Source organism: Sapajus apella, unplaced genomic scaffold, assembly GCF_009761245.1.
Source record: "Sapajus apella isolate SASKATOON/1434 unplaced genomic scaffold, GSC_monkey_1.0 scaffold167, whole genome shotgun sequence".
NCBI classification, from domain to species: Eukaryota; Metazoa; Chordata; class Mammalia; order Primates; family Cebidae; genus Sapajus; species Sapajus apella.
The window spans coordinates 166,700-190,024 of record NW_022437107.1 but is presented as its reverse complement, the minus strand read 5'-3'; the positions used below and the strand labels follow the sequence as shown (position 1 = coordinate 190,024).

At 53.7% G+C, this 23,325-nt stretch overlaps 1 protein-coding gene across 1 annotated transcript in view; it reads right to left on the bottom strand.

The window, feature by feature from the left end:
• Positions 1-2,172: 2,172 nt before the first annotated feature.
• Positions 2,173-23,325, bottom strand: part of RET (ret proto-oncogene) — a 56,266-nt gene continuing 35,113 nt past the window's right edge. The window contains exons 7-20 of the mRNA XM_032267285.1: positions 21,301-21,559; positions 20,540-20,665; positions 19,883-19,993; positions 19,169-19,288; positions 18,102-18,358; positions 15,892-16,039; positions 13,810-13,917; positions 12,516-12,730; positions 12,134-12,256; positions 10,345-10,415; positions 8,631-8,768; positions 7,453-7,552; positions 5,753-5,900; positions 2,173-4,367 (exon numbers count right to left, since the gene is read on the bottom strand). Coding sequence (XP_032123176.1) covers positions 4,210-4,367; positions 5,753-5,900; positions 7,453-7,552; positions 8,631-8,768; positions 10,345-10,415; positions 12,134-12,256; positions 12,516-12,730; positions 13,810-13,917; positions 15,892-16,039; positions 18,102-18,358; positions 19,169-19,288; positions 19,883-19,993; positions 20,540-20,665; positions 21,301-21,559 — 2,082 coding nt within the window. The 3' untranslated portion in view covers positions 2,173-4,209. The remainder of the gene's footprint in view (positions 4,368-5,752; positions 5,901-7,452; positions 7,553-8,630; positions 8,769-10,344; positions 10,416-12,133; positions 12,257-12,515; positions 12,731-13,809; positions 13,918-15,891; positions 16,040-18,101; positions 18,359-19,168; positions 19,289-19,882; positions 19,994-20,539; positions 20,666-21,300; positions 21,560-23,325) is intronic.

Below are 23,325 nucleotides of genomic sequence, written 5' to 3'. Positions count from 1 at the left end.
CCACAAGCTCCCTCCATGCGGCCTGGCTCAGTTCCCTGTGACTTTGACATTTCTGCAGCCCCTACAGTGAGATGTACCCCCATAAAGGATCCCCTGCCTGGGATCCAGCTGAGAGATCTCACCTGGCCAGGTCCTGTGATTTAACACCTCAGAGAGATCTGCAAAAATACCTGGTCACTTGACACAGCACTCAGATTTGTAATTGCAAAGATTAACTGTGATTTCTCCCAGGGGTTCAGAGTGTTTGCCTCCTTAACTCCGGGGAACAGCCTGCCCTTATAGCCCTCAGACGGTAACCATCTAGCCTCGGCAGCAGGACATGGTAGTGGCCCCATGCTGAAAAGTTTTCTACATTGCAGGTTCTTACAACCCCAGCTAAGACGATCCTTCCTGAGTCCCAGCTCCCTGAAGAGGTGGGAGACTCTATACAGTTCTGGTCAAGGCTGGAGAAGGGACAGGAACATACACAGCAGGCAGCCCTGGTGGAGAGGATGCTTTCCTCACAGGCACACGAGCCTAGGACATGTGCCTGGTGCATCTTCACGTGGAAGATGCAAGGGTCCACGCGCACTGCTGCATGTACCCTGCAGACCCACTTTTCCACCTTTTTCAGGGCCACAGAGGTCAGGATTTCCTAGGACTTCCTAGAACCACCCCCCAGTTGTGAGGGCCACTAAACAAAGGCAAACCTCAGAGATACTGTCCCAGAACACCACAGTAAAGTGAAGATTGAAGAAGATAACAGATGAGTGAGCCACACAAGTCTCTTGGTTTTCCAGTGCATATAAAAGTTACATACACACTGTACTGGAGTATGTTAAGGGTGTGACAGCATTATGTCTAAAAACAAATGTACATACCTTGGTTTAAAGATACTTTGTTGCTTAACAGTACTGATAGAATGAAGTGAGTGCCTGCTGTTGGAAGAATGGTCCTGATAGACTTGCTCAATAAGAGCATTGCCACAAAACTTTGATTTGTGAAAAAGGCAAGAAAGCAAAGAACAATAAAACAAGGTGTGCCTGACACTATGTGTGAATGCACTGGAAGCTGGGAGAGTCACCACTAACTGCTCGGCTTGCCTGTGGGAAAGATTTTCTTATATGTTAGAAATTATGCTTTTCCTTCAAACTTTCTTTTGTATATAAAGTATGTGTTCAAGCTCTGTTCTCAGGCACATTTAACTAAATTTCTGCCCACATAAGGTGGCCTCGTGGTGGGAAGGAATCCTTCATGAAGGCTGGCAGAAAATGTGTCTTTAGGGGGAAAAAACAGCAAACACACACACACAAATAGTCCTAATGTAGAATCTACATTAGGGGTGGCTTTTAGTATTAACTTTTCTTGGAGTAGATTCCTACTTTCAGAGGTAAAGGCTACAGAAAACAGCTGGCTCTGGTGATTACGTTCACTTCCAGCCCCTGCGGTCCAGGTTGAAGGAGGAAGCCGTGAGCAGACGCAGGCACCTGCAGTTGGAAGGTGGAAGCTCATAGGCCTGGGGCGGGCACTGGGCAAGGCATGCACAAGGCCTGTGTGTACACCACTGGGTGAGGTGTGCAAAGGCCTGCATGTACACGTGTATGCATGTGACACAGGCCCTCGGCACCTGACACACGATGCAATTGCAGATGAGATGATGTTGACAACAACTCCGGTTTGCGCACTGACCCACCAGTTCCATGACCCCAGCAGGAGCTCAGAGAATTTCTCAGGAAAGACAAACAGAATCAGTGAGTGTGTCAGGCTTTGTGCTGGTTCAGGACAGCATTTTCCCTCACACTTCTAATGGCCTTTCTCAGGACTCGACATGTTATATTCTCTCTCCCACCGCTCTAAGGCCAACTTCAAAAGATCAGCAACAAGCAAATTGCTAGAGAGCTGTGAAGAGCTAAACTCGACATTAGCTGCTGCTTTATTCTAGGGATGGACACCTGAAGGAAGGAAATCCTTGATCAGTGGAGTTAGTTGAGTTTTTCACAGTTTCTATCAATGTGCCTATTCACATGCAAATGTGCCAGATAAACCAGAGCCCCTAGTCCTCAACCACTATTGAAGCCTCAATGGTTATCATGATAGAATTCCTTGTGACGTTTTAAATATTGTATGGAAACTACAAAATCAAGAAATCCATTGTTTCCAACTAGAATGTTAAAAAGAAAAAAAGTTTACACATTTTATGATACATTATTTTATTTACACAACTGATTTTCTTAGTCACCTTGATTACAAAAAAATGAACATGGTCTGGTTTAATGACCTTTCATAAATAGATTTTACAAATTCTAATAACTGACAGATTGCTACTTAATACTCAGTAATACTTAATACTTAGTAATTTCTGCATATATGTGTATGAAAATTCTAATAGGGCTAATAAGGATGGGGACTTTATAACTCAGGAATAAACAATTAGGTTATTGGTTAGGGATAAATTCCCATCATTGGGTTAGCTGTTTAGACCTGGAGTTCGTACCCTCCTGAGAACAAACCTGTTGCAGCAGTTCACAGGCTTTTTTAATAATTTGAGAGAGGTTATCTTTATTTCTGCATTTAGTAAGACTATCATTAAGCACATCTGAAAACCAAAAGTTTACCATGTCTATAGATATTTGTAAAGAACTTACCACAGTGTATCTGAAAAACAGCCCCAACTAGAGCCAGGTTACGTGTCCAGTAAGTGTTTTCCAAGTTCTCCCTCTGGGTGTGTGCACATAAACCATAAGGCTCGATTATACACGCATCCAAGCCTTGGCCTCACAAAATGCCATAATTTTGCTGTTTTTGTGAAATGCCTATATAAAATACAGTATTTGAATGAGACTATTTTAAGTCCTATCAGTGCTTTAAGTCTGAAGAGCAGGCAGTGTTTTGGTAATCCGACTCTTTTCTGTGAAGTTACAGTGCTGACACAGCCAGAAGAGCTGCTGGGACTTCCCAAAAGCTGCCCCCACAAGACTGGAGGAGTGTTGAACATTTGTGACCACAAACAAGCAATGAAGAATGACAAGAAGCTTATGAGTCATGGTCAGAATCTAGGAAACAGAAACATCTTGTAGCAGCATTAAGTTACAAACAGGAAGAGCTGATCCATGGGCCTTTCACACAGGCTCTATAAGAGCCAAACACCATCTTTTCCACATCAGAATTGTAATCAGAGGTGTAGCAGTCCTTGGTCATTGTTACTGCTTCCAACACAGCTAGCTAGCCTGTCTCTTTATGGGTAAGTTGATAAGATTCAAATTAAAGTGAGTACAAGCCCCACCTGCTCCTAACAGGTAAAATGAGCTGCTGCTTTCGGCTCTGCTTGGCTGTGGGGTGCACTGCAGGCTGATGGCAGGTGGGATTCACAGCAGCAAATCCTCTGCCGTCAGCAGTCCTGGAACTCCAACAGCCCCCTTTCTTCATACTCATCAGGGGTAGTGGTTCTTGGTACCCAACACGTGAGGATGATGCGGTGGGCCCGGGGGACAAATGTGTCTTGTGAGCCCACTTCCCTGATACCACCATCCACATAAGTAGAGATGGCATCGAATCTCTCCATTGTGCTAAATCTAGGAATCATCTTAATCATGATGAAAACCAAATGTCTTCCTAAGAAAAGGTTGCATGATTAAAAAAAATCATTCACAAGATCTTGAGTGCTGAGCCCAGGCCCATCTTCTGGTCCCCTCTTCCTCTCCAGCCCTGGCGGGGCTTTGACGCTGCCACCCAGGCCTCCCCAGGCTCTCATTCTGAACAAGCACAGGTCATCTGGGCCAGTATTTTTCCTACTTCATTTTGTATGTGTGTGCTTCATGTTTAAATTTTGGTTGCCTTGTTTGGCAGCAACCAGAAAAATCCAACAGTTCAGGTCCAACTTCATACAGAAGGTAGTAAGTGGTGGACCCACATATGTGAACACAGAACTTTGGCGGTCACTGATGGACACAGACTAACACTGGGCACTGCTGGGCACTGAAGAAAAAGGAATGCTTAACCACCAAGACTCAGAGCTCTTACCCGATGTGGCATGTCTGCTAGGAGGGAAAATCACCGGCTGTCGGAAGTAAAACCACCATGGAAGTTAAAACAAACTACCAAAAATGAGTCTGCCACTGGGAACTGAACATGGCTTGACCAATGTGACATTCACAAAGAAAGGGCCGGTAGACTTTCCGTTCTCAGCATATTTCTTCCCCTTGTGAGTCCATTACCTTTCACAAAGAAATTTTAGCTATCAAACGTGTCCATTAATTTTGCCGCTGAGGGTGAAAGCATCCAGTTAGCATATACACTATCATTTGCATATCTTGGAAACCCAGTGTTAGTGCCATCAGCTCTCGTGAGTGGTACAGGACTCTCTCCAGGCCAGTTCGGGTCTGACATGCCTAAAAATGAAAACAGATCATTTGTTCTGCACTGAAGAACCAAAACTTCATGTGCAGACAGTAAGGCCTTGGCAAAACTCCCTTTGATGTTCATACCAAACTCGTGGTTTCTGTGCCAATTACATTAATGGTTTTGTGCTCCAGGTTTCTAAAACACTATTACAGTTGGGGGAAATATCATGTGTTCTCTTGGTAAATGTAACTTTACAGACACTACCAATTTTGGCTTTTATGAGCTTGAGACTCTCAAATCTGATGTATATTTCTCGAACTGTTTAACTCTTTTTCTAAGGCAGTGTAGGGCAACAGCACACTGCTGCACTCAATGGCTTACTGCAGCAGGAACGTTCTATAAAACGTTCTCTAACATAAAGGAGGCACTTGTCTGTTGTCCAAGCCTACAATGGAGGAGAGAACCTTCCAAATCGAGGGCGCACGCAGGCCAGCCCCATAGCATCATCAGCACAAATGGAGTGTGGCACTAGACGTAAAGACAGCGAGGAGTCAGTGAGTCAGGAGGCATGCAAAAGGAACCGTCTCAGCTTCAAAAAATGCTTGAAACTCCAAGATTTCAAACAATCAATGATGAAGTTAGGAAACAGAAAAAAAAATCAAGTATTTAATCGATGACAAAAGGAGGAGTTTTGGCAAGAACCATATTTACTGTCCATTGCAAGACCACAGCACCACAGACTATGTTCTTTCAAAAAGCAACTGCTCCGGCTTTTAGCACTGACTTCATAAATGACAACCATCCTGACGGTGGGTAAGGCAAAGGATGTGAAAACAGCAGTCGGGGTGTGTCCTCCCAGCGCCCATTGGCTCCTGTCGCCTGCTGCCCCGACAGAGGACATGCGGCTGGGACTGGGGCCGAGGCTTGGCCAGCCTTTGCTCGCCAGCTCCAGGTGGCCTCTGAGGGGCACCTGCCTGCCCAGGAGGGATCTGGGGCGGCCTGGCTGTGGTCGCAGCACAGGCTGGGTGATGCTGGCAGCTCCTTTCTCAATTGAATACCTCCCCAGATTGATAAATTTATCCATGTAGTTAAACTAGAAGTACTACGACTTGATTCCCACCCCAGAAATGCCTTATTCCGCCTGTTCTTGGTCTCCCCTGAGAGTTCCGCCCTGATCTGTTTTCTCCTCTACCATCCTAAATTGCTGGGCAGTATGGTAATTACACTTATTTTCACATCCTTTTAGAAAAACATAGTTGCAGAAATGCCTGAATGTAAACGATGCAAAGTCGGACATTTACAAATAAAAAGGTTCAGAGCAGACTTTAGTTTAGTTCAGACCAGAAACATTTTTAAAAAGCATCACAGAGAGGAAAGATAGTGCAGAAGGGACAGCGGTGCTAGAATCTAGTAAATGCATGGGAAATTCTACCATAGAGTTTGTTTTCAATCCATGTGGAAGGGAGGGCTCGAGGGAGGGGGGCATTATTACAGTCCACCAGGGGTGTCTCCTCCTCTGAGAGGCCATCATCATAAAGCAGGGAGTCGGATGGAGTGGACGCTGCAAGGTCCAAGTAGTCCTGGAAGAGAGAGACGGCTGGTCACCCCAGGCCATGGGTAACAACCTGACACAACTCAGGCCCCCCACTGCCCTCAGGGCAGAGGCTCTGGCTATGTCCCCGAGAAACCAGGGCCAGGCTGTGCTGAGCTCCCAGGACTCCTGCCTGGCCTGGTCCTGCTCTGAGGTCCTCATCGCTCCCCTTAGGTGTTGTCTATTCTGTCTCTTCCCCTAGAAAGTCATCTCCCTGGGGACAGAAATGTGCTCCCTCAGCATTCTATCTCCAGGACCTGGAGTGCAGCCCTAAGGGGGACGCCACATCCAGCCATATCCTGCCTGCCCCAGAGACGGGCGCCAGGGAACCAGCCTGCTGACAAACCCTTGGGCTCTAGGGGAGCCCACTGCAGTCACATGCCAGGACAGAGCCCTAGCATGCAGAATGCTTTTCAGCTTTCCCCAAGGAACCCTGCCATCTAGAACATCACATCAGGGCTGAGAAATCTGAAATCCGACACCACTGTCAGGGTGCATAGGACGCTGCTACAGGCATGGGCTCCCCAGCATGAGGGGCCACTCGTGCTTGCTCCTTTCACTGCCCAGCTTGAATGTGCACAGAGAGGCCCAGTGTTTTCCTGGCTGTTTCTCAGCACTGTTCTAGGAAGGCCAGCACCAGTGATCACTTCTGTTTAGAACAACCCTGCATTCGCAGGACTTGGGAGTTCTCATTAAGCGAGACAGTGATGTGAAGTTTTGCTACAGGGGGCCTAGGTCCTGTGAAGAAGTGACAACTCAGTAAATGTGCCAATGTTAAGACAAGGACTGTGTATAAACCCCGTGAGGGTAGGGCTTTGCTGGTCTTGTTTATTTGCATTCCTAGCCTCCGAGACAGTATGGGTCCTAGCAGCTGCCTGATGAATACTGGCTGAAAATGTGTGCAAACTTCAGGAACTGTATACACTTCCAGGCATGCAGGTTGACTCTGGCCACACGGCTGATATGCTTTCTTTGGTCTAAGTTTGGCTCTGGGGAATTTCAATGAATTGTTAACAATAAAAACTGGGAGACAACACAAATCTTGTAAACTTCAGAAGACCTGGACCATTCCTGGCTCCTCTTCCTACAGGCCACAGGTGCTTCAGCAAGGAACCCTTTGGAAGGGGGTGGCTGTTTGCCACAGTCTCCACTGCTCCCTACTCACTGCCCTCCCCCAGCTGGACCCCCCTGAGCATCTGAATTTTGGACACTTGCTTCAACTCTACTTTCTTGTGTTCCTTTGTAGAAAACTATTTTCTTTGGCTTTGGAATATTTTCTTCCCATGCTTGTCTGTAGAGAACTCTTCCTAAGTGTTAAGAATCTTGGTTTCTTCATGACTTGAAAAGAAGCCCAAGGGGTCTGGCCTGAGAAGCGTTCAGTCTGCTCTATGCATACATGGGAGAGCATGATTGTCTCTCTCTGCACAATCCCACTGTGGCCCCACATTGGGAAATCCGAGGGTGAAAATCACTGCCCTGGGATAAGGCTGGAGTCTCCCCCTGCCACTTTCAGCTTGTGGGAATTGGCCGCAGGCACTCACTCTGCTCTTAACCATCATCTTCTCCAGGTCTTTGCTGATGTCTGCAAACACTGGCCTTTTGTCTGGCTCCTGCTTCCAGCACTGCAGCATCAGGCGGTACCTGGTGGGAAGAGCAGACAGGCCAATATGACCCAAGCAAGGCCAGATCTTGAAAAGACAGCTCACCACAGTCACCACACCCTGCCCTGTGCCCTGGTCCCAGTGTGCTCTGTCTCCAATCCCAAAGCTGTTTCTGCATTGTGAAACTGTGACTTCTCTGAGCCTCACTGGGACCCAGGCCTGGCCTGTCTGTAGGATCCTGGCCTGTGTGTCACTGTGCTCAGGGTGCTCAGAGCTGTGGTCCATAACTCTGTAGGCTTCCCTTCCCTCCAAGGGAGATTCATTTTTACTTCCCTTGCATAAACACTGGTAAACAGCTCACTGGATAGTATGCTTGCTCTGGCGGCTAAGTGAGAAGCGCCAGTCCTTAAAACTCTCAAGAACGATGAATTGACTGAGGGCTTTTAGGTGTGGAGACAGACAAACAAGAACCTTTGGCAATCACACGTCTGTCCTGCACTGCCCTTGCTTCCCTGGGTGCCCAGGCACACCACAGTGCTCCAGCTGGCTGCCAGCCAGGGGCCCAAGGAGGCGATGCCTGGCTTCTCGGCCCAGTATGCCCCTTCCACGCCCCAGCCAGGCGCATGAACCATGCATCTCTGCCTCTGGGCAGCCCTTTCTCATCTGTTCTCAGCCTGGTTTCTAAGACCATCTCCCCCAAAGTCCCCCTGCCAGTGTAAAGGCTTCAACCTCTCAGGTTGCAGTCCAGGCTGTCCATGCCTGCCTCTGCACCTCCACTCAGGCACCCCTCAACACATCCCCCCTGGGCCATTCTGAATTACCAGCTCCTCCCCAAGTGTCTTGCTGGGACAGCTCTCAGCCCTTGAGTTTGTACTGCACCAGCCCCTGCTCCCACTCATTTTTATAAGACCCGCTAGGAAGCCCCCCAGCACCCAGTGGGGTAGGAACCCCAGTATTTATTGCCACACCCAAGAATGGCTTTCTAACCTCTGCCCTGCCCATTCCCCACTGCCCACTTCTCCTGGCTTCTCCTGGGGCTGCTCTGGATGAGGACAGAATGCCCACAGGTGTACCCTCCCTTCCCAAGTGAGGCTGGGCCAAAGCCCATCCCTGCTCACATCTCCTCGCTGCAGTTGTCTGGCCTCTCCATCCGGTGGCCGGTCTTCAGAAGGTTGAAGAGCCGCTCAGGAGGAATCCCAGGATAGGGGTTGCCCCCAAGGGTCACGATCTCCCACAGCAGGACACCAAAAGACCACCTGCAGAGCACAAGCGGACCAGTGAATGGCTCTACCTGGCCCTTACAGCATCCTCTGGGGGGCCCAGATGTCCATCCCCATCACCAAGCACTTGCTGACTCTGTCGGCCCCAAGCACAGATGCTCACAGAGGTCAGCCTGGATCTGGCTGCACAGATGGATGTAGCATGGAGGTAGGGAAGGGCTGCCTGCCTGCCTGGCCCCTACTCCATGATGCTGAAGTTCCTGCCCAAGCCATTCCCATCAGAGCAGCCACACCCACAAGGGGAACATGAGGTTTGGCACTTAAAGAGGTGAGAACGCAAACCACCAGACTCAGAGTGCCTTGTATAGTTCTTTCACCATTTCAAAGTGCTTGGAAATTTTCATAAAATCTTAGAAGAAAAAAATGCTATAGCATTTTTCTATAGAAATTTTTTTCTATAGAAAAAATTTAACTGTGAAGGAAAACTTACTGTGCAATGAGAACAAAACCATATCACAAAACAGCATCACATGAGCCCATTTAGGGCAATAAAAAGCATAGATGTGCACACCACAGAGCACACCAGAGGGCCAGCAGAGGCCACTGGGTGGTGTGGTCCAGTGACGTTCAGTCGCTTCTTTATGCTTTTCTCTGCCTTTTCTAACTATCCTACAGTTAGCTTATGTAATGGGAAAGCTGTTGTCCAATTGCTTATTCACAGTGCACAGTATTCTAGATGCGCATGTGGGCCGTGCGCAGTGGCTCATGCCTATAATCCCAACACTTTGGGAGGCAGAGATGGGCAGATCATTTTAGGTCAGTAGTTTGAGACTAGCCTGGCCAACATGGTGAAATGCTGTCCCTACTAAAAATACAGAAACATTAGCCGGGCGTGGTGGTATAGGCCAGTAATCCCAGCTACTCAGAAGGCTAAGGCATGGGAATCGCTTGAACCCAGGAGGTTGAGGTTGCGGTGAGCCAGGATTGCGCCACTGTACTCAAGCCTGGGTGACACAGTGAGACCTTGTCTCAAAAAAAAAAAAGCACAAAAAACAAAAACAAAAAGTTGCACATGTCTGCTGATTGTAGAACACTTTAGAGGCAAGAATCTCATGTTTTAAAAGCAATCAGGTCTTGTCATTTGACCTGGAAGAATGAGTTTTTGGCTTCCACTTTTGAGCAGTTTGGGGCACACCAACCACAAAAGGCCATCTTCAGGTGGAGTCCCCGAGCTCCACTTGTGAGTGGGGACAAGTCACCGGGCACCCTGCCTGAGCCCAAAGCCCTGCTCAGGACCACAGGTGGGTAACTGCTGGGCTGGGCCTGTGAGTCACCAAGGGACTCAGACTGAGGCATGGAGCTGGCAAGGGGAGGGGAGGATGGGTTTTTGGCCACCTGCTATGCTCTCATGCTCCACTGGGGCTTTCAGAACCGTAGCCCGGCCTGGTCTGGCCATTTGCCTCATGAATACCTGGAGGGCTGGCACTGCAGACAGGTGCTTGGGGCCAGTGCAATTCCATGGCTAAGCTTCACTGATGGGCATTGTGGCCCCACTACGTGTATAAAAGTGTTTCCGTAACCCTCACTCCAGGAAGGCAACACCCACACTTACACATCACTTTGGGTGGTGTAAATATGATCAAAAAGGGACTCAATTGCCATCCATTTAACTGGAATCCGACCCTAAAGAGGGGATGAAAGAAAGACATTGAAGTTACTCTGATGCTTTAGGAAGCTGGGGTGAAGGAGAAGGCCAGGCTGTGTCCCTGAGCTTTCAGCAACCAGAGGAGTGCTGTAGACACTCCTGGGCACATAGCTGGCCACATACAGCTTTGAAGGAGCCGGAACTCCAGCCTGAACCTCCTTGAGCATTGCTGAGATGTGGGTGGAAGTCAGTTGTCCGCCCACAGCCACACAGGGCCAGCTTGTAACATGCCACAGGCCTGCTGGTGGTACAGAGCAGTGCTTCCCTACTTGTGGGCCTGGAGCTCCTCCAGCAAGATCTCTCTTGGGGTTCTGAGGGCCAATGTATTAGGGAAACCAACATCTAGCATTTCCATGTTGGGCAGTTTGCCAGCAGCTACCACCAAAGGAGCCTTGAGGGAAGGGATTTGTCTGTATGCCTTGGGGGAGGCTGTTTTTCCTCTCGAATTGTACTGTAGGGTGCTTTTAGTATCTCTGAATGAGTGCCCCTGGCCCCCCACATCCCTTAGCAGTGCTGGGGTCTGACATAACAAATCCTTTTCAGGGTGACTAGAAAAACAGCTTCTCCATAGACAAGCCTGAAGGTGCAAGTCCAATTTTAAAATGTGTGCCTTGGGTGTAACACAACATTACTGTCACTTCTACTTAAACACATTAGGGATTTATGTCCTTAGTGCAGTGTGGCTGTCTTGGTAGCAGTGTGTGACAGTGCAGCCTGCACACCTTATGCAGGAATGCCTTCAGCGTCTTTCCCTGGAGGACCAGTGCATCAACAGGAAGGCTCTGTCCACATCCTCCACAGGGCAGGGGCCAGCCCCAACCACTTCCCCCATAGCAGTTCTGAGATCTGCTGTCACAAGGGAAACCCCAAAAGAAACGGAACAGCTCACAACCCCTGGCTTCTCCACAGCCCTCAGAGCAAAGCTGAATCATAGGAAGTTGCCTTTTGTGTATGTGTTTTTTAATTCTGTTTAGAGCAGGGTCTGCTCTGAACGTCTAGGTCGCATGGCCTTTGAGTAGCCCCCTGAACTTGCCCTGCCTGGGCTGCCACTGGGAGGCTGCAGGAGAGGGGCTGACACGGGTGGAAAAACTAAAAGGGCCAAGGCAGTTGTCCCAGGAATAGGACCACAGTGGGGAACCAGATGTCCCCAGAAGAGTGACCACTGCCTGTTTCATAGACTTGGACAAAGCTGGGCGGCATTTGTGGATCCTGTCCAGGGGGCTCCTATGCCTCCAAACCCAGCCAAGCGTCCAAGGCCCCTGCGAACAAGCCTGTCTAGTAAAGCAGTTCATTCCTTTTTGCAAACAATGACTGCCATGCTCCTGCTTTCATTCCACCCTTCTTTGAGGAAAGAGCTATGGTCACACTGGAATGGTAACCTTCATTCTACAGAAGCCAAAGGGACTGTGCAAAAGAGGACTATAACTTCCGCAGCATGAAGTGGCCTCTGAAAAGCCTGGTGAGGGCGTCGCGTCAGTGTGCTGCAGGGGAGGGGTCCCCTCGAGGCCCCAGAGAAGGACCAGACAGATGCTGGGTCCCTGGGGACCCAGGGTCAGAAGGATTTGGGGTGAGGGCTAGAAAAGGCTTAGTGCTCCACAAATCTGCGGTATCTTTCCTAGGCGTCTCAAGGGCGCTGCCCGCCCCGTGGTGCACCTGGGATCCCCGGGAGCCCTGCCTCACCCCCGGGACTGGGCACCTTGCTCCTCTTCACGTAAGAGTCCTCTTCGTAAACATCTCGGGACAGCCCGAAATCAGAAATCTTCATCTTCCGCCCCTCAGCTACCAGGATGTTTCTGGCTGCCAAGTCCCGATGGACGAGCTGCGAGGAAAAACAGTGCGAGCCCTCAGCGCGGCAGCGGTCGGCGAGCCAGGTGAGACCAGCAGAGGGGCGGGGTGTGGCCCGGGGAACGGCCGCGTGAGACCTGGGCCGGGGGTGTGGCATGGCAGGGGCGTGGCAGGCTAGAGCTTGGCATGGTGGGGGTGTGGCAGGCCAGGTTGTGGGTGGCGGGGGTGTGGTGGGTCAGGGTGCGGCCCGGCCGAGGGAGGGGCCGGCTGGGTGCACAGCCGTGCGCATGCACCTTCATCTCGGCCAGGTACTGCATCCCCCGTGAGATCTGCCAGGCAAACGAGATGAGGTCGCCCATGGTGAGGGCCCGCTCGTCCGGGTGGTCCAGGGAGCTGGAGTTGCGGCTGCCTCCGCTGCCCACGTAGCCGGGCCCCACCTTTCGGCTCTCACGGAGGAAGCCTCGAAGGGAGCCGTACTTGGCGTACTCCACGATGAGGAGGAGCGGGCCTGGGGGCGGAGAGAGGGGGCCCTGGGCATGCGGGTCAAGCAGATCCGGTTTTCCAGGAGGGAGGGGCGGGAAGCCCCAGGGCCCCCAGGCCGGGTCACCTACCTAACAAGTAACGGGACGGGCACAGCCTTGCCTGGGGCAGCACCGCTGCGGCTCTGTGGAGCGCACAGACCTTGAAGTCCCAGCTCCCTCTTGAACCACTTGCTCTCTGCCTCCCGCTGCTTATGTGGGCGCCTCTTTCACGAGGTGCCTGAGGCAGGCCACACTGCCCTGGGAGGCACCCTCTCCCTGCCGCTAGGACTCCATGCCTTTTTGCCTCCTGGGTCCTGCCCCAGCGTAGGCAGGTGCTGCCCACGCTGCATTTGCGCAGGCCTCTGCCTCCATCAGCACGTAGAGGGTGCTGATGGTACGTTCTGATGGAGGCAGAGGTCTGCGCAAATGCAAGGGTTCCTCCCTGGCCCTGGGCTCTGCACGCAGCCTGCTCCCTGTTCACGCCTGTCCTGCCCCAGGGACTAGCCCCCAACCCTGCTGGTGCCGACAGGAGTGCCTACTGCACGCTGCCGGTGTTTCCTTATACCTCTCACACACAGGCCAGAAAGCCCCTGAACACACAGTGGTTTGGAAAACCAATAAACCAGGGCAGTCTCCTGGGTCTTTATCTGAGAAATGGTAATAATGCTCCTGCCATGCAGGGTGGGATTGGGGGTCAGTGCCCTGTGGTACTCAGGGTACCCGAGTACCCAGGATGGACTGTCTATTCCTAGAGCTCCCTGCCCCACAGGCCCAGCCTGGAACTGGGTGAGGACACCTGGGATGTTACAGCAGAGACCTCTTAGCAGCCCTGCAAGCTCAGGGAGTGCCGCTAGCACCAGGCTCCTCTGATGGAAAGTGCTCCCTTAGTCGGTGGACTCAGCTAGACACAAGCTCCAGGCTGGGGCCTGAGCCAGGCTTCCAGGAAGAGGGAGAACAGGAAACAGGGCAGGAGCAGCCAGACAAAGGAGAAAGAGGGAGAAGAGGGCTGCCTCGAGCTCCCTGGCTGGGTACAGGGCTGCCCATCCCACCCTATAGCTGGCCTTACCGTCCTGGCTGCAGGCCCCATACAGTTTGATGACATGTGGGTGGTTGACCTGCTTCAGGAGGTTGAACTCTGACAGCAGGTCTCGCAGCTCACTTGGGGAGGCGTTCTCTGAAATGCAGCACAGAGCACGTTGCAAACAATCCCTCCTGGAAGCCCCTTCCATGACCACACTGGGTCAGGACAGACCGCATCACCTTGCCCAAGTTCAGACAGAGAGGCCTGCAGGGATGACGCTGCTCGAGGCTTCTCCCAGACTTTGGGGTCAGTGAACAGGGGCCACATCCGCCCTGGGGAAGAAGCACCCCAAGGAGCCAGCTTCCACACAGGCAGGATCTTTCCCCAGAATGTCCCAGGACTGGGCCACCTGTGTACGTAGCATTATGTCTCTGCAGTCGCTGTCTTTAGAAGACAGTGGTCCACAGAAATCCCCTTCACTAATCCTTCTGGAAAGGTGAGGGGACTCCCCGACGTACCCACATACCCGCTTGTGGGGAGAGGCCCTGGAGAAGGAGGAGAACCATGAGGGAGGACCCCACACACCACGACCAGTCTCCCCATTTCCTGTCCCCATCTGAGACAGCCGGCCTGGAGGCCAGGAGTCCCCCATGCTGTGGATGTATCCAACACACATGCATGGCAGCTGCTCACATTCCCTCAGTTACCACAGAGGACCAATGTTAGCACCCGAGATAAAGCAGTGTTCCCAGTGCACTGCACACCTGACATTCTGCCTTATTCTTTGTTTTGGGAAAGAGTCATGCTCTGTAGCCCAGGCTGGAGTGCAATGGGGCCATTTTGGTTCACTGCAACCTCTGCCTCCCAGGTTCAAGGGATTCTCCTGCCTCAGCCTCCTAAGTAGCTAGGACTACAGGCACACGCCACCACACCCGGCTAATTTTTGCATTTTTTTTTTTAAATAGAGATAGGGTTTCCCCATATTGGTCAGGCTGGTCTTGAACTCCTGACCTGGTGATCTGCCCACCTTGGCCTCCCAAAGTCTTGGGACTACAGGCGTAAGCCACTGCGCCTAGCGCCTTCTGGCTTATTCTTAATGAAAGCATGATTCCCCAGAGAGGGTGACTGTAGAGGCATGATGGAAAGAGGACAAGGCACCCCAGGGGTGGCCTGCACAGTACATGTGTCCTGAGGGCAGCCAGAGCTGTGCTGGAACGCCCAGCAGGTGCCTGGGCCTGAAGGTATTCCAAGAGTCAGAACACATGGCTAGGTTATCCCTCCCGGGTCAGCTGTCCCACTGCCCAACTGTGCTGTGCCACCTCCTCTTTCCTGAAGGCTTGTCTGGAAGGGAGAAGATAGCTGGCAGTTGGGGCCTCAGGACCCCTTGGACCAGCTGTGGGTGGCCTGGGGCTGTGTGTGGCTGCACTGAAAATCCAACGGTTTTCCTGTGCCCCTGGAGAGTCTGGGGTTTTACTGGCTTGGAGGTGAACCCAGTCTGAGGGGCTGGGTAGGAGTGTGAAAGCACCCTGTGCTGGGCAGCCCCCAAGTGCTGCAAATAATTCTCGTGTACACCAACCACTGTCCCTCACCACCATGCAGCCTGGCTGTCCACAGGGCTGGGGTCTGGCCACAGAAGAGAGGGTGGCCCAGTGCAGTCACCAGCCTCAAACATGCACGCCTCTGTGGGCAAGTGCATGTGCCCATCAAGAGCCAAACTTGTGGCATGACTGGGCATGAAGGCGAGATAGGCCTGTGGGGGTCTCCTGAGATTGAGGGCCAGTCCTTACTGATGGTCTCTTCACCAGGACCCCAGGAGACAATGAATGGGAAAGACTGGAGTGAGGACAGCTCTCAGCTTAAAACCAAAAGGCTTTTTGAATGTTTAGAGATTAGAACTTGAGTGGCACTGGCACAGCAGCACCTCTAGAGCCTTCCAGGGAGAGCAAAGTCCTCACTCAGCTTCTGTAGGCCCATGTGGCCCATGTGCCTGTGGTAGGGGTTCCCCGACTGCAGCCTCTCTAAAACAGCAATGGGGTTTCTTTGGGAGGTCCCATGCTGGCAAGACGGGCCTCACCCCCCCAACTCCGGAGACTCCCCCAGATGCGCTATGCCTGTGCCTCCAGGTACCTTTCAGCATCTTCACAGCCACCGTGGTGTACCCTGCTCTGCCTTTCAGACGGAAGGCCGTCGCCTTGACCACTTTTCCAAATTCACCTTCTCCTAGAGTTTTTCCAAGAACCAAGTTCTTCCGAGGGAATTCCCACTTTGGATCCTCCTATGTTGGAAATGTGGGAAGGGGAAGAAGTGGAGAGAAAAGTGTGAGGATGACAGGGGAGGAAGAAGGCAAGACCCCTAAAGGAGCCCCCATGGACAAGTGCCAAAGTGCAGAGAACTGGCTGTCATCTGAGCCAGAGGCGATGCTGTCTGCCTCCGCCCAGGGCAGGACCCTACAGCCAGACCCCTGAGAGCTGCTATATGACAGGTCTTCCCAGGGGAAGGCAGATGTCACAGCATGGCTTGGACTCAATACTCGACCCTGTCTGGCCCCTGGTCTACTGTCTCCCCTGACCCCCGTCCCAGGACTAAATGAGCACTAGGCCCAGCCCAGGACCTCCAGCTACAGTGGAACAACTTTCCTGCTTAGCCACTCCTGCAAAGAAAGGTGCCACCATGTTCTGCCTCAAAGTGTGGAAGCACTGCTCTTCCTGGGCTGCCACCTGTCTTCACACACCCGCTCACCCTGCCTGCTGACACCACCACCCTGCCCTCCCACCAAAGTTACATCAGGCCCACTTGGGACTGCTCAGGATGCCTTCCCAGACTTCACCTTGACCCCCAGTACTTGAACTCCGACCAGGAAAGCCAAAGCCTGCCAGGATCCAAGAACCCTCCCCTGCTGTGCCAGCTCTGGGAGTCCGTCACCCCAGGTCTCCTGCTCATGGCTGTCCTGGCCTGGCCTCACGCCCTCTGAGAACCCACAGTCAAGGTCAGTGTCTACATTGCCATGGCTGCCCTGCTGCTGCCACCTCCACAGCTGGCACTGAAAACCCGTTTACCACGCTCCAGACACTGCAGTAAGTACATAAGGGCGACATCAACCTGATCCTCTCTAAAGCAGAGGTTGAGTCATAGGTTCAAGACCTGGTGCTGACGAGTGTGACTCTGGAGCTGACTGGGGTTAGGGTGATGGTCTCTGCCAGTAGCAGCCCAGACCAGTGTCGCCTTCCTGTGCAGCTTCACGCAAACCCGCTGGGTTTATGAAGGACTCTGGTGGCTCATCCTACAGCCTTGCTGTGAGGCTGAGCTGTGGCCAGGCCAGGACGGGGACCACCAATTGGGAAAGCCCCTGGGGAAGTGGCAGTAGCCACACTGGGAAGGCCTCCTTGGCCAGCACCCTCACTAAGGGCTGGGTGTTGCTTGACGGAGACTCCAGGGCTGAGGCCCCAGGCTAAGCTGCGCTGTGGGGTGTGGCCCCTCCCAGGAATCCCAGGCCACCTCCTAGCCTGAGATGGGTACTGACAGGGCCCATGGCCACTGGGTGCTCAGCTTCCTCCCTTCCACTCCAGGCTGGAGGCTGCCGCTGAGGATGTTTTCACGCCACCATAAGCTTCGTGGCTCACTGTCCACTCACATTCTTGGTTCTGAGCCTCTGTTTCTCCTATAACTGGGCTTGGCTTCCAGTGCCCTGAACTGTACTAGTGGGGACACTGGAGGGGCAGGCCACCACCAGAAGAGGGCAGAGGCACCACACAGGAGTCCTGGCCAGGATAGGAGGCCAGGATTTGGGGCTTTAGGACCCTTTGGACCAGCTGTGGGTGGCCTGGGCTGTGAGTGGCTGCACTGGAAATCCAAGGGTCTCCCTGTGCCCTTGGAGAGTCCAAGGTGTGAGGATGACAGGTGAGGAAGAAGGCAAGACCTGTAAAGGAGCCCCCATGGACAAGTGCCAATGTGACAAGGATCTCCCTGTGCCCAGGAGAATCCGGGGTGCTTGCCGCAGCCTGGAGGTTCTGAGCAGCATATACGCAGACCTGTAGGCCAGGCTCCGCAGAGGCACCGGCCTCTGACTTCAGTGCCCCTCCATTCACACTGCTGCTCCCCTGCCTGATGCTTCGGCCCTGACCACTGCCTCTCACCTGGATGGGAACAGCACCTCATCATAGTCCCACCCCAGACTATCCCCACACAGCGCCCTGCAGAACTGGGAGCAGAACATGGGCCTTGTCTGCCCTGCATCGGCAGCCCCTCATGGGATGGCCTCTGTATCCTCAGCTGGCCTCCCTCCCTGGATGGCAGCTGGGGAGGGTACAGGGTCTTCCCTGCCCTGCAGGGACCCTCACCGGGATCTTGAAGGTGTCCACGGAGACCTGGTTCTCCATGGAGTCGAGCGAGGGCCGGCGGGCGCCGGACGAGGAGTAGCTGACCGGGAAGGCCTGGGCGGGCCGGCGGAACGTCATCTCGGCTGAGGGGATGGGCGGCTTGTGGGCAAACTTGTGGTAGCGGTGGATGCAGAAAGCAGACAGCAGCACCGATACGATGAAGGAGAAGAGGACAGCGGCTGCGATCACCGTGCGGCACAGCTCGTCACACAGCGGATCTGTGGACGGGGTTGGTATGAGGTTTGGCAGTGGCAGGAGGTCCCGCACCACCGGCTACAGGCTGCCCACACTCCTCCACATGGCTCTCCAGCCCGCTGTGTCCACAGCAGCAGGGAGGTGGCAGTGGAGGTGTGGGAAGGCCTGAGAACACCCCATCGAGCATGGGTACTGCCATGTACTGCCCCATCCTAGACTACTATTGCCCTCTTACAGATGGAGATAGAGGCTCAGAGAGGCTGAGCAGCCTGCCAAGGTCACACACCAGAGGCTGTGCTCACTACACCAGCTGGCACTGGAGGGCTGGTGGGGGAGGTCAGAATTTTCTTCTGTTCCAAATGTCTTTGGCATTTACTTTACGAAAATGCTAAGTGGCTCGGGACATAGGCCTATATAATACCAGAAAACTCGACACCAGAAACGTGTCCCTGTGCTCAGGCAGGACAGCGTCTCCGAATGTGGTCAGGGTGGCTGTGCCATCCACCAGACCTGCTGACCTTGAAATGTGCTCCTGGGTGGGTCCCAACTACGTGGTCACAGGGGCAGTGACTTGTCAGGCAGATAAGTTGTTTCGTGGAAGAACTGCTTTTCTGGCCTGCCCATTCCAGAACTTAGGGCCAGAGGACACTTTATAGGGGCCCCGGCCCCTCTCCTGGGTTTCACCAATGGAGTAACAGAGGCCCAGAGGGAAAAAGACAAGTCTCATGAGGCCCACTCTCCTCCCAGCAATTTGCTCCTTGTTGGGGCCTCAGATGTGCTGCTGAGACACCCCTGGGGCCGGGAGGCCGTGGTGGGCCTGGCCACCCACTCACCCTGGATATCTTCTGGCTCGCAGAAGCACTTCTTCTCCTCAGGGAAGCAGTTGCAGGTGCCATAGCCAGCTTTAATCCCTCGGGGCTCTCCAGGCTCATGTCCCCCGACAATGCTGCCCCCTGAGGGCAGACGTAGCCCACTTAGTCTCCTGGGGTTCCTGACCACCCCAGGCCCCCAGATTTCTAGGGCAGTGTCCCAAGGAGCCCGCTCCCCAACCAATGTCAGCAAGCACAGGTCCAGGGAGGCCAGGGGCCCAGCAGCTTGGCTCAGCCAGGCAAGGCTTGGCCACAGCGTCTCCCTGAAGCCATGGGTACAGCCAAGCCCCCTTCTAACATTTCATCTGAACAAAGGACTCTGCCACCAAAACTGTGGAACCTGGTGACCTGACCCGCACGTTGCACTGTCCCTCTTCTGGCTCAGGGCCGCGCTTTCCCTATCAGTGATCCTGCTGACCCTTCTCTGCTTCTGAAATCCGAGTGTGCTGATTTCTGGGAACTCAGCAGGGGCCTGGACAGTCTGTGGGTCCCTGCATCCCCACCATCCCTGACCCCGCCTGTTCCTTCCCCATGTCCAGGGTGACGCTGAAATACATAGGAGGCTCAGCTTGATGCATAAAACTGACAGACATGGCACTCTGGCTGAAGTGCGTGTGGGGTCTAGGTCCCCCCTACAACCTCCTGCCTGTCCCTATGCCCTGATTAAGCACTGCTTACGGAGGCAGTCCTGGGGGCAGATGTTGACGTCTTGGGTTTCCACCACATCGCAGTGGCCGTCGGGGCAGGTCTTGGTGCTGGGAGAGCAGGTGGAGAAGTTCCTGGTGATCCCTGCACAGGATGCACAGCAGGCCATCACCCACGTGGGGGCCCCGCCGCGTGCCCCCACTGCCTCCCAGGCTGATCCTGCCCCTCTAGGGAGGAGCAAACGGAGGCCTGAGCAGGGAAACCCTGCACACAGAGCCCTGCCAGTGGGAGCATCCTGGGAGTTGTGGTTTATGGGAGAGGGGATGTGGGAGGTTCCTCATACAAACCCCTTATAGCAAAGAAGCCGGGACCCTCTCAGGCCTGCACAGTGAGGGGCCCTCGTGGTGGTGGGCACACCCGGATTGGCCTTTGGCTGATGCAGACAAGTCCCCTGCCCACACCACATCCCTTGGCCGAAGACCTTCCAGAAAAGTCCACTCTGTCCCCTGCACATTCCAACTTTGGCTCAGACCTTCCCAAGTCCAGAGTAAGTCTGGTCCAGGGACTATTCGCTGGACTCACAAGCCCTCTCCCCCAGCCCTGCACTGCTGCCTACTCTCCCAGCATCGTGAGCCACATAGGGGACGAGGTGCCAGGAGCAGACTTCCCTTGGGTGTCCCCAGGGCCTACCTTTGCCGTCTCCCTGCCTCCACTCACACCTGCCCGTCAGAGAGCCCAGGCCGCCGCACTCCTCACACTCCAACCGTCTCTTGCTGACCGCACAGGACAGAGGGCAGCCCACCTCCTCGGTCATGTCTACAGGTGGCAGACAAGCAGGGTCACAGGGGATTGGCCTGTGCCCAGTGCCCAGCCAGTGCCTGAGGACAGGGAACAGCACCAGCCAAGCTGCTCCATGGGTGGAGGCCAGAAGGACCGGGGTGGCAGATCAAGGGCAGCAGATCAAGGTTCTGGGAGCAATGGTGCAGGGCAGGGTACGGGGCATCATGGTCACAAAGTGGGGGCCACTGAGCTGGGGTAAGTACAGAAGAAAGGATGTGAGGGCAGCAAGATTCGGCCAGTGGATGCCTAGTGGGACCTGTGTTTCAGATACACAGTGAATGGTACCAATGGCAGCTGTGTCAGCGTGTTCCTAAGAGTGCATGGGTGGTCCTGGAGGTGTGTCTTTTGAGAAGCTGCAAAGGTTGCATGGAACACACCTGTACCAAAAAACTGCTTGTTGTTTACCTGAAATTCAAATTTAACCAAGGTCTTGTATGTTTTCTGGAAGGGGCAACCCTTTGCTGCTGGGTCACTCAGGGTGAAGCTGGTCTAAGCGTTCCCCACTCCCCAGCTAAGCCTTGCAGCTGTACTGTTTTTCTCTAAAGGCTGGAGGTCCAGGTTTTGGAAACCCCCAGACCCCTAACCCACCCCTTCCTGGAGCAGGCACTCACATGACCCCACCACTGTGACCAGCAGCTGGGCCTGGGCCTGCCTGCAGGTCTGCTGGTCCGTGGCCACCACCATGTACTGGAGCTCGGCACACTTGGGCCGCCGCAGAGCCTTGGTGTCATTCACGAACAGGATCCCCGAGGTGTCCGCCGCCGAGGTGACCACCCCTACGGTGCTGCAGTTGGCGCTGGAAGCATGGAGCTCATACTGGACATTGATGCCACTGAACGCCTGGCAGTTTTCCACACAGACTTTCCCGATCTAGGGGGGCATAGGGGAACACCTTAGCCAGACAGCTGAACCGGCCTGGCCCGAGGGTAGAGGTTCCCACACAGCCTGAGTCCTGGAACGGCTCCCAGCTGGGCCTGGAGACAGCAGCCCCCCTGAGCGCCTGGTCCTCCATTCCCACAGAGCCTGCAGACACACCTGCCTCAGCCCTGCCCTGCCCTGCCCAGCTCCAGGCAGGCCACATGTCACCGGCTACCCCTGTTCCTGGGAGCTGGAGGCTAAGGCAACACAAGGCCTTGACGTTCAGTTTGGAGGCAGGAAAAGCCCCGGGCAGGCCCTGACTCAACCCTTCACTCCCCATTTCTCCCTCACTCAGACACCAAGGCCACCGGAATGTCTCCCATGCTCATCCCTGGCTGCTCCTAGCTGCCCCAGCAGTTTTCTGATGACCCCTTGCTCCTCTCTCAGTGCACAGGGCTTAGAGGTTCACCCTGCCCTGGTGTCCCTTGGTCAGAGCACTGCGTCCCAGCCACAGGACTCGGGAGCGTGGCTGCCCAGCCCATGGAGGACTAACAGGCCTCCCTGGGACTTTGACCAGAGCCCCTGGGAGAGGGGCCTCTTTTCCTGGGGTTACCAGGCACTGGAGCCAGGCAGCTGAATTCTTTTCACCTCTCAGCAACTCTTGCTTGAAACCAAAAGTTCCACAGATGGTGAGAAGAGTGCCAGCCAGAGCAGGGCTGCCCCAGGCCCACCTGTGACCACAGCAAAACTTGCCTCCTGGGCCTCCTCACTTTCCCCTACAAAGCCCACTTCCACATTCTCATGTGAGTTTCAAAGTTGTCCAGGGTTCCTGCCCCCAATTCACAGCCTTACAACCTGGGGAGAGGGGTGAGACCACAGTGAGGCTGAGGCTGGACTGGGATTCAGGTCCCTGTCGCTCCTGAGCCTGACAGAGGACAGGCGACCCACCTCCAGCAATGCCTGCTCCTGCCCACCCACCCTTGTGAGACCCCCGGGACCCATTAAAGGCCAACGGGTGGTCAGGGAGCTTGGATATGTTCAAGGGTGGGCTCCCTTGTAGGCTGGACCGGGATGGCTGCCAGGAGCTGATGGGGGCACAGAACCACTCAAAAGAAATGGCAGACGGTGCTCTGAAGAGGAGGTGCCTCGGGCTGCTCTTCGAGGGAGAGGGGCATGAGAGGCCATATGTGCTGCCATTTCAAGTAAACTTAGAAAGTACTCATGAGGGCTAGGTGTGGTAGCTCATACCTGTAATCCCAGCACTTTGGGAGGCTGAGGCAGGCGGATCATGAGGCCAACATAGTGAAACCCCGTCTTTACTAAAAAAACACAAAAAATTAGCTGGGTGTGGTGGTGGGTGCCTGTAATCCCAGCTACTTGGGAGGCTGAGACAGGAGAATCGCTTGAACCCGGGAGGCAGAGGTTGCAGTGAGCCGAGATCATGCCACTGCACTCCAGCCTGGGTGACAGTGCTAGACTCCATCTCAAAAAAAAAACAAGTGCTTATGAGAAGGATCCCAGAAAGAACGCCAGGATGCACAGCACTGGCACCAACGGACAGAAAGGATCATGCCTCATGCCTCATCCTTTTTAATGAATATTTATTACTTTATTTCTTCCATTTCTAATCGTTATTTTCCAAAGACAAATATAAATGTACGGTCTCTAGCAAACCTATTTACAGGAAGTAAAAAGGAAGCTTTTCCTGCCTCCCCTGAGGGCACCACTGTGGATGGCGCTGTGATCTCTGCACATGTGCAGAGCCCCATCAGGGAAGA